We start from the raw sequence: 10,856 nt of genomic DNA, 5'->3' as shown, positions 1-10,856 counted from the left end.
TAATCCACAAAGAACCCCAACTAGTGTCAACTAGCAAATATTACTGTGAATTCAAGTAAAATCCACACCATTTTCACATGATTTGGTACATATCGTCTACAATGTGTTCTCATTAGTTTCCCACTGGGACTGGCGTGCTGTGTGTCATGAGCGCCCTCTGCTGGGCCCCTGCAGACTTGCGTGGGGCACCCCGCAGACTGTCCTCAGCCTCCGTGGTAGTTGATCTGTAACAAGCTCCGTTTTAATGCACAACACATGATGAGCAAGCAGATGAGCCAGTCTGCACTTTGGTTGGAGTGTACAGAATACAAACCAGTTTTATTTGTTTGTTTGTTTTTTACAATAATAGGAAGATACACAAATTAATATTGTAAAAAAATCAGTAAAAGAAAAGACAAAATCTCAAAAGTTTAAATTCCCAATAAGACCTTCAAAATAATCAGGTGAACAAAGAGCTCACTTATTTACTTCTCCTTAACATTTAGTCAACATAGAAGCACATGTGATTACATATTGATACATGAAAGAAAAACACATTGACGCTAAAATCATTAAATGTGAATATATAAGAGAACAAAAAACACTCAGCTTAATTAAAAGAAAGAAATCATAACTCATCAAAAAGAATAAAACTTAAATGAGGATAAATCATATGAATAAAAAGTTAATTACGCTTTAATATCACACTTCTTATCTGGCTGTTGGTTTCATATTTGTCAGATAGGTGTAAATGAAACCCAATATGTTCAGAGGTTTATGAATGTGTTTACTCTTCAATTTAATCCATTATTAAATGAATCAATTCAATTCAATTAATCAGGTGGATCCCTCAACAAAAAGATAAGTACAACGTGATACATATTACTTATGTATACACATAATCATCTCAGTGGTGCAATTTATTGGGAGAGATTGCTTTTACTTTCTCACCATACTCTTAAAGAGCTCATCATGAGTTTGAACTCTCTTGTTTGCTTTAATCAATGACGACCTGTCTCTGCTGCTTCCAGGTGTGTGTCTGCTCCCTGAGCGCCAAAACATCCTGTAACCGCTTCCACTCCAGCTGTTAATGCGCTTCCTGCTGCTACGCGTGTCCCTGCTGCTACGTCTGCTGCACTTCTGGCTAAACCAATACCTGCATCAAAAACTGAGACAACTACTCTGACCATTATTTCTACACCAAAAAGAGCACCTTCCCATACACCTGTTGTGATACCTGCCAAACTGAGCCAAGGCCTCTCAGATACTCTGCATCTAGCCAGCTCTCTAATCTCTTCCTCAGACATGTTCTCATGTGACTGTCTAATGAATTGCATCTCTTGTTTTATTCTTTCCTCCACTGCTCGCAGCGCCTCATTGGTGTAGCATCTTCCTCCGTTTGTCTCAACCATCTCATCTATTGTCTTGAGGAGCTGCTTCACTTGGAACTGGTTGCTCCTGTATTCATCCTGCTGGTTGTTCTTCCAGTATTTATTATCGATGACGTGGCAGCGGCCTCCACACTTCTTCACCAGATCCTTTAAAAGCTCATTATCACAAACATAGTCCTCAATGGTCTGTTTTTCATCGAGCTGGTCACCATGAGTAAAGAGAACTGTCGCGTACTTGAGAACTTCTTCAGAAAAGTTCTGCCTTATGTTAGTGACGAGAGCCTGCTCCTGCTCTGTGTATCTCGCCACTTTAATCACAAAGAGAAAGGCATGAGGCCCAGGAGATAACTCTGTGATGCATCTCACTATTTCAGACTTTTGTTCCTCCTGAGATAAATCAGGAGTGTCGATCAAAGTGATGTTTCTTCCATTGATAGATTTAGTTTCTGCTTGACATTTGCTTGTGTCAGAGTTGACAGTGTGCCCGATCTTGAACAGTTGCTCTCCAAATATGGTGTTAGCCAGGCTGCTTTTCCCAGCTCCAGTTTTTCCCAGGATGACAATTCTCCTGGTTGACACTGAAAGAGAATAAAGTCTGTCAATAATACTCAACATTTGTCTTTGGCAAAAGAAATCAAACCTTGTTTGTCAGAAGTCTGTTGGTACTTATTAAATAGCTGCATCAGCAGAATAAGAGAATAAAAAATAGTGTCAATACTTTAACATTTTATGTACTTAACAAAATCTAAGAATTAAAAGCTGCAACCTCAATGTTTTGTAATAAACACATGTAATATATTTTATATATAATAATACAATTCATCATTATTTTTTTTCATCTTTTGTTGAATATTTAACTCATATTTTAGTGTTGATAAACTTTTCTGTATTTGGCCTCTAATTCTTTAAACGTACAATTTATAGTTTTCTGCTGCTTAATGTCTCTCATGAGACGTTAACAGGTGGAGTTTGGTGACGTCACGAAGCAGCGTGGGATGATGGGAGTTGTGGTCTTCTCCACCACCATTGCAGTCAACTTCTCCCGGTCAGGATTCCTTCATTGTTCATCTTTAAAGAAGTTTTTACCGGGAGCCGAATTACACCCAGAGGTTTCCTGCTCTCAACTATAAACAGAGCCGGTCATTAAAACCGGAAACACTCTGAATGAAGCGGTTCCATGTTTAAAATATGTGTTTCTCGACGCTGTTCTGCGAGCAGCTGCAGCTAGCGTTCGCTCAGCTTGTTTCTCTGATAACGTAACGTCATGGTATCACTCATGGCCCACTAGAAGTGAGTGGTGGTGTCTGTAACGACAGAACCTTCCCTCCGTCTGCATTTCCTCTTTTCTCATTACTTTGCTGTCCGGCACGTTTCTGAAGAAGTAACTTTAACTTACCGTCCATGTTTTTAGAAGAGAAATCAGCGAAGAGTAAAAGTGTTCGACCAGACGACGTCCTCCGTGTGTCTTTAACTTTCACTTTCACTTACAGTGTGTGCGTATGTTTGTTTGTTTGTGTGTTTGTATATCTGTGCTGGCGGAGAGTATAGTTTACCTGACTTGTAAACACTTTGCTTAAAATAACATTTTCCACAGGTTTTATTTTTTCCGTTTATTATACTCGTCGTGGTGATACATTATAATCCCCAAAGAACCACAACTATTGTCGAACAAAATTATGTTACACATAGATTATGAAACATTTGATGCTTTGCTGTGTAACAGCAAACACTGAACAATGTTTCATCAGGAAACATACAAACATTTTTTTAAAGATTTTATGTGAAAAAAAGCACTAAAGCACAAAATACTGAACAGTCAACAAGGTTCTGATAATGAAGGTTATTTAACGTTTCTGACTGATGTTCCTTCATAGTTCTTAGCATGTGAGCCAGTTAAGTAAGATACCTTGATGCAGTGATGTCAACCACACGTTTGTTCAGTCGTCTTACTCTGACTCACTCTGTTGTGAATGTGTTGTATAAAGAAGACCATGTTTTCCTCAAGAATATCATACGTAATGGAATAGGTATTCTTTATGATATCGTGTCAAAGAGGGAGGACGGCAGCTGTACCTTCTCGTCCCTTTTCAGGCTGAAGTGTTTGTGTGAGACGGAACAAACTGAAAGGTGATTTATTAATCTGATTTTATTGTCAGCATCCATACTCAGTAAGCAGACTGAAACCAAAAGACCTCTGTGTTTAACCTGGGGCCTTCAACTCTTGCTTGTGAATGCATAAAAAAATGTAAGTTTATTTAAGTGACTAACTTTGAATCTCAAACTCTCTGCGCTCTGCTTGTTCATCATGCGCAAGTCTGCAGGAGCCCAGCAGAGGGCGCTCATGACACAAGACACGCTAGTCCCAGTGGGAAACTAATGAACACATTGAAGATATGTACCAAATTATATTATGATATATACCGAATTATAATGTATCACCAAGACAAATGTAATAGTTTAAGAATAACGACCGATATGAAACCTCTAGAAAATGTTATAAGAGCAAATCATATTTTTTGTTGGCAGAGTAAACTGCCTCACACACACACACACACACACACACACACACGCTCCTACAGTAAGTGAGTGAAACTTAAGTAGCAGCAGAGGAGAAAAGAGTCACAGAGGTCGTCATCTGTTCGAATTCTTTCTCCTGATTTCTCTTCTAAAAACATGGACAGTAAGTAAAAGTTACTTCTTCAGTTATTATTTGTTAATGCTGCTCAGTGTATTACTTCATGACATAATGCATTATAGAAAGTTATAAACTTCATAAGCCTTTATACGCTTTCCTGGAGTACTTGGTGAATATGTGGAAGAATCTTTAAAAACAACCAGCATCTTGAAAAGAGAAGATTGTTTGCAGAAGTGAAACTTTAGTGAACGATCACAAAGTAAAAGAGTTTGTTTGTGAACACAGCGAGAAAGAGAGAGAGAGAGAGAGAGAGAGAGAGAGAGAGAGAGAGAGAGAGAGAGAGAGAGAGAGAGAGAGAGAGAGAGAGAGAGAGAGAGAGAGATCCTGACCGGGAGAAGTTGACTTCAATGGGTGGTGAAGACCACAACTCCCATGATCCCACGCTGCTTCATGACGTCCACTAACCTCCGCCATGTTGTTGGGCTCCTTCGTTAGATCTGCGCAATGTCTGGAAGTAGACGACAGCAAAAAACTTCATTAAAAACTGTTATCAACTCGGACAGTTTTCAGCTGCCTTCAAAGTATAAACAGGAAGTCCAGATAAAACGACTTCCTGTTAGTGCCGATCTTCAGGCTACTGGTAGTTTACAGATCACGTTTGGATTTATTTCATATGTGATTATAAATATATATTCATGTAGATGTGTGTGTGTGTGTGTGTGTGTTTGTGTGTAGCTGCATCCTTTGTTATGTTTATGTCTGCCTGTGAAATACATTAATACTGGTTTAGATATGTGTTCTTTAAATATGATTTTGTATTATCAACCACATAAGATATATTTTTAGATGAAACATGAGACTAATTGTCAACCTACGACTGTTGAGTATTACAACTGCACAAAAATAAGAATGTTATACAACACGTTGTGTTTGCTGTCAGATCTAAGAAGCCAATCAGCTGGTTTCTTTTTCCAAAAGACAAATGTTGAGTATTATTGATGGACTTTATTCTCTTTCAGTGTCAAACAGGAGAATTGTCATCCTGGAAAAACTGGAGTTGGAAAAAGCAGCCTGGCTAACACCATATTTGGAGAAGAACTTGTCCAGATCGGCCACACTGTCAACTCTGACACAAGAATATGTCAATCAGTAACTAAAACAATCAATGGAAGAGACGTCACTTTGATCGACACTCCTGGTTTGTTCGACACACATCGATCTTATGAGGAGCTCAAGTCTGAAATACTGAGATGCATCATAGTGAGCGCTCCTGGGCCTCATGCCTTTCTCATTGTGCTCAAAGTGGAGAGATACACACAGCAGGAGCAGGCTGTTGTCACAGAAATAAACCAGTACTTTTCTGAAGTGTTCCAGTACGCAACAGTTCTCTTTACTCATGGGGACCAGCTCCCTGAAGGAAAGACCATTAAGGACTTTGTCCGTGATAATGAGCCTCTGAGTGATCTGGTGAGGAAGTGTGGAGGCCGCTGCCACGTCGTTGATAATAGATACTGGAGGAACAACCAGCCGGATGAATACAGGAGCAACCAGTTCCAAGTGGAGCAGCTCCTCAACACGATAGATTGGATGGTTGAGGCAAACGGAGGAAGATGCTACACCAATGAGACGCTAGAGGAAGTGGAGGAAAGAATCATACAGGAGGTGCAACTCATTAGACAGTCACCAGGTAACTTGACAAATGTACAGATCAGAGAGGTGGCTAATAACAGAGCCTTTAATTGGTTTCGGGAGAACTGGGATAATATTAGTGTAGTTACTTTGCTCGGAGCTCTTTTTGGTATCGCGATAGTAGTGGTAAAAGCAGTTGTCACAGCTTGATAGGCAGTGGCTTTCTTTAGCCAAATCTGACAATAAATCTGTAAAGAGCTCTCTTCTAATTGAGTTATTAAATCGAAGAGTAATCACATGATTGAAACAGAAAGACACACAGCAGTGGTACTGCTTTGTACTGCAGGTGAACGTTGATGCTCTCTCACACTTCTACTTCCTAAAAGAGCGAGAAGTGAGACCCTGAAGCGTAACAGCAACACTCTGTGCTTTGGCTTCAGGCTGACACTCACAAAGGAAACCTCTGAGCATATTGGCTTTTATTTACGTCTATCTGACAAATATAAAACATGGATCTTGAAACATACAGACATATAGGAAGTGTATTTTACTTTTTATTCATAACATTCATCATCATTTAAGTTGCATTATCTTTGATGAATCTGATTTTCTTTCTTTGTGTGTTTTGATGTCATATATCAGTATATTCTTCACATATACTCTCATATTTACTGTAAATTTAATGATTTGGACCTCAATGTGTTTTTCTTTCATGCATCAAAATGTAATCATGTGCTTCTTTGTTTACTAAATGATTAGAAGTAAAAAAAAATTTTAAAAAAAAGTGAACTGCGTTTAATTGATCATTTTAAGGTCATATTGTGAATTCAAATGTTTGACTTTTTGTCTTTTCTTTTACTTCAATTTTTAATTTTTGTAACCATTTGTCTTCCTTTCATTGCAAAAATCTAATAAAACTGGTTTGTATTCCGTACACTCCAACCAAAGTGCTCATCTCTGAGGGTCCATGACTTTTAGGATTGTATCTATGACTCCTATTAAAATGTCTTTTTCTTTATCTTGTATCTGTTGTTGGTTGGTAAAACAAGATTAAGGGAATAACTTTAAATCTCAAACTCCCGAGGTCAGAGGTCACTGGACAATATATGTTTCCCGCAGAAACATTGTTCACTGTTTCCTGTTGCAGAGTGAAACATACAATGTGTTATAATCGACAGACAACATCATTTTTTTCATCAATAGTTGTGAATTATAATGTAGCACCAAGACAAATGTAATATGTTATATGAGCAAATCACATTTTTTGTTGGCAGAATAAACTACCCTACCCTCACGCACACACACACACACACACACACACACACACACACACACACACACACACACACACACACACACACACACACACACACACACACACACACACACACACGATTACAAAACTAAAAAGATATTGTGAGCAGGCCTTGGCACCTATAGTTACATGTTTTAGAACACTATGCTTCATTTCCACCAATACACACACACACACACACACACACACACACACACACACACACACACACACACACACACACACACACACACAACTAACCTACCAAATCACACACACGCGCGCACACACGTAAATATGTTCACGCATAGACACACACACACGCCCTTAAAGTAAGTGAAAGTAAAACTTAAGTAACAGCAGAGGACCACAAAAGAAAAGAGACACGTCGTCGTCTGGTCGAAAACTTTTACTCCGGATTTCTCTTCTAAAAACATGGACAGTAAGTTAAAGTTACTTCTTCCGGTTATTATTATTTGTTAACGCTGCTCACTGTACAATACTTCATGACATAACGAGTTATAGAAAGTTATAAACTTCATAAGCTTTATACGCTTTCCTGGAGTACTTGGTGAATATGTGGAAGAATCTTTAAAAACAACAGCATCTTGAAAAGAGAAGATTGTTTGCAGAAGTGAAACTTTAGTGAACGATCACAAAGTAAAAGAGTTGTTTGTGAACACAGCGTTTAAACGTTGCCTCTCCTTTCTGGAGTGCTCCGGGGGAGAGAGAGCAATGGTGGTAAAAACAAAAAAACAACTCCCATGATCCCGCGCTGCTTAATGACGTCACCAAACTCCACCTGTTGTTGTCGCGTAAGGGACCTTAAGCAGCAGAAAAATATAAATTGTACATTTAAAGACTTCGAGGCCAAACACAGAACCGTGTGACGATACTAAAATATGAGTAATGTGTTACACAAAAAGATGTAGAACAGTAATGCTGAATATTATTAGTGGGTATAAACATTATATTAGATATAGTCACTCTTTAAAATTAAAAATTGGCCATTGTCAGGGTTGTGACTGTACTCAGACAAACATTGTTCATGTTGTTTTCACAAGTCACATTATTGCAGTTAAATTCAACTCAATATCATAACAATTATTTTGGATGAAGTAGCTAGAGGTGAAAACTGACGAGAGCCAAATCTCGTGATCTAAAGCGATTATTTCAACGTGCCACAAACACATTTATTTAACATTTAAGTAAATAATGAATAATAATAATAATGCATTTCATTTTAATGCACTTTTCCTGTGTTAAAAATGCAGGAAAATTGTAAAAACATAGTTAAAACATAGTTAAAGCAACCCATATTAAAAAAAGTAATCGCTGACAGTAAAGGTCAGCTATTATAAAGGCTGTTTAACTGGAGAAAGTTGTCGCTCATCCACGCCTTCATCTCCCCGAGACAGCCGGTGAGACGTGACGTGGCTGCAGAGGGGCGTGGTGCAGTTTTGATGTGAAAGCTGTGTCGTCAGCAGAGCAGTGGGAGGACATCCCGCGTTTTCTGACGACACGGCCGAGGGGGAACATATAAATAATGAAAAGGAAATGTTGGTATCAGACTCTGTTCCAGATACATCAAAGGACTCAGATTTAGATCAGGGCCAAAAACACCTGATCATCTCTTTTTAGACTGTCTACAAAATGATCTTCTGTGTTCTTCACCACGATAGATTAACTTATATTGTGAACAGTGATTTGTACTTTTGAAGATTTTTTTGTATATAAAATGTTCTTGATGCTCATTGGACTTTTTTTTAAAGTGTTGACACTATTCTTCATTCTCTTATTCTGCTGATGCAGCTATTTAATAGGTACCAACAGAGTATTATTAAAGGACTTTATTCTCTTTCAGTGTCAAACAGGAGAATTGTCATCCTGGGAAAAACTGGAGTTGGGAAAAGCAGCCTGGCTAACACCATATTTGGAGAGAAACGGTTCAACGTTGGGCACACTGTCAACTCTGACACAAAGAAATGTCAATCAGTAACTAAATCCATCAATGGAAGAGACGTCACTTTGATCGACAGTCCTGGTTTCTTCGACACAGATCGATCTGAGAAGGAGTTGAAGTGTGAAATACTGAGATGCATCATTGACTTTGCTCCTGGGCCTCATGCCTTTCTCATTCTGCTCAAAGTGGAGAGATACACAGAGCACGAGCAGTCTGTCATCACTAAAATAAACCAGTATTTTTCTGAAGAAGTGTTCAAGTATGCAACAGTTCTCTTTACTCATGGTAATGAGCTCGAGGAAGGACATAGCATTGAGGACTTTGTCCGTTATAATGAGCATCTGAGGAATCTGGTGAAGAAGTGTGGAGGCCGCTGCCACGTCATTGATAATAAATACTGGAAGAACAACCAGCCGGATGAATACAGGAGCAACCAGTTCCAAGTGAAGCAGCTCCTCAAGACAATAGATGAGATGGTTGAGGCAAACGGAGGAAGATGCTACACCAATAAGACGCTAGAAGAAGTGGAGGAAAGAATCATACAGGAGGTGCAACTCATTAGACAGTCACCAGGTAACTTGACAAATGTACAGATCAGAGAGGAGGCTAAAGACAAAGCCTTTGATTGGTTTTGGTTGAAATGGGTTGGTTTTGGTGTAGTTACTTTGATCGGAGCTCTTTTTGGTATCGTGATGCTCAGGTAGTTGTGCCAGCTTTATAGGCATGCAGGGCTTTCTTTATCCAAATCTGACAATAAACCTGGAAAGAGCTCAATTGAAGAGTAATCACACGATTGAAACAGAGAGACACTGTGGTACTGCTTTGTACTGCAGGTGAACGTTCTACTTCCTAAAAGAGCGAGAAGTGAGACCCTGAAGCGTAACAGCAACACTCTGTGCTTTGGGCTTCAGGCTGACACTCACAAAGGAAACCTCTGAGCATATTGGCTTTTATTTACGTCTATCTGACAAATATAAAACATGGATCTTGAAACATACAGACATATAGGAAGTGTATTTTACTTTTTATTCATAACATTCATCATCATTTAAGTTGCATTATCTTTGATGAATTCTGATTTTCTTTCTTTGTGTGTTTTGATGTCATATATCAGTATATTCTTCACATATACTCTCATATTATTTACTGTAAATTTACTAATGACAACATTAATGTGTTTTTCTTTCATGTATCAATATGTAATCACATGTGCTTCTTTGTTGACTAAATGCTTAGAAGTAAATATGTAAACTCTGATCATTTTAAGGTCATATTGGGAATTCAAATTTTCAACATATTGTCTTTTTCTTTCACTTCATTTTTTACATTTTTGTAACCGTTTATCATCCTTTTATTACAACAAAAAATAAAACTGGTTTGTATTCTGTACACTCCAACCAAAGTGCAGACTGGCTCATCTCTGAGGGTCCTCCGTCGTCTCCTGAAGGTGAGAGAGCTCCTCCTGCAGCGTAAACGAAGGCCATGGTACAGATCAACTACCACAGAGACTGAGGACAGTCTGCGGGGTGCACCACGCAAGTCTGCAGGGGCCCAGCAGAGGGCGCTCATGACACACAGCACGCCAGTCCCACTGGGAAACTAATGAGAACGATATGCCCCAAAATAAAAGAGGAAATAATATGAAAATGGTATAGTTTAGGGCAGAGGTCACTGAACAAGCTGTTTCGCAGTGTCTTACCTCCACTGGGAGACGCTATCGGTTACACAGCAAGGCTGCACACCTTTTTCAGCTAACCACAGATAAAAGATAAAGATCAAACATTTTAAACAGCAACCAGAGATAAAATATTAGTTTACACTCTTGTTTGTATTTCTGTCTCCTGTTGAAACATTGTTCAGTGTTTCCTGTTACAGAGCAAAACTTGACATGTTTCATAATCTATGTTCAACATCCTTTTGTTCATCAATAGTTGTGGTTCTTTGTGGATTATAATGTTTCACCAA

General features: G+C 38.7%; 2 protein-coding genes and 1 pseudogene across 3 annotated transcripts; 2 read left to right on the top strand and 1 right to left on the bottom strand.

The window, feature by feature from the left end:
* Nucleotides 1-363: 363 nt before the first annotated feature.
* LOC137792335 (GTPase IMAP family member 7-like) lies at nucleotides 364-2,848 on the bottom strand. Its single transcript, XM_068587974.1, has 2 exons — nucleotides 2,767-2,848; nucleotides 364-1,948 (listed from the first exon to the last, which is right to left on the bottom strand). The coding sequence occupies exons 1-2, from the start codon at nucleotides 2,771-2,773 to the stop codon at nucleotides 981-983; spliced, it is 975 nt and encodes a 324-aa protein (XP_068444075.1). The 5' UTR covers nucleotides 2,774-2,848; the 3' UTR covers nucleotides 364-980.
* A 1,112-nt stretch (nucleotides 2,849-3,960) lies between these two features.
* LOC137792273 (GTPase IMAP family member 7-like) lies at nucleotides 3,961-10,043 on the top strand. 2 transcript variants are annotated; one of them, XM_068587878.1, is made up of 2 exons: nucleotides 3,961-4,050; nucleotides 8,793-10,043. In XM_068587878.1, exons 1-2 carry the CDS (start codon nucleotides 4,044-4,046, stop codon nucleotides 9,593-9,595), a joined length of 810 nt encoding a protein of 269 aa, XP_068443979.1. In that variant the 5' UTR covers nucleotides 3,961-4,043; the 3' UTR covers nucleotides 9,596-10,043. The 2 variants fall into 2 exon arrangements, with proteins under 2 accessions (XP_068443979.1, XP_068443978.1); XM_068587877.1 differs by lacking the exon at nucleotides 3,961-4,050 and adding an exon at nucleotides 7,299-7,370.
* On the top strand, nucleotides 4,510-6,155 carry LOC137792527 (GTPase IMAP family member 7-like; annotated as a pseudogene).
* Nucleotides 10,044-10,856: the final 813 nt, after the last annotated feature.

This window comes from Clinocottus analis, unplaced genomic scaffold (assembly GCF_023055335.1).
Source record: "Clinocottus analis isolate CAN_PGR_092001 unplaced genomic scaffold, fCliAna1.0.p SCAF_21, whole genome shotgun sequence".
NCBI lineage: Eukaryota > Metazoa > Chordata > Actinopteri > Perciformes > Cottidae > Clinocottus > Clinocottus analis.
This window is presented reverse-complemented; position numbering and strand designations above follow the sequence as displayed.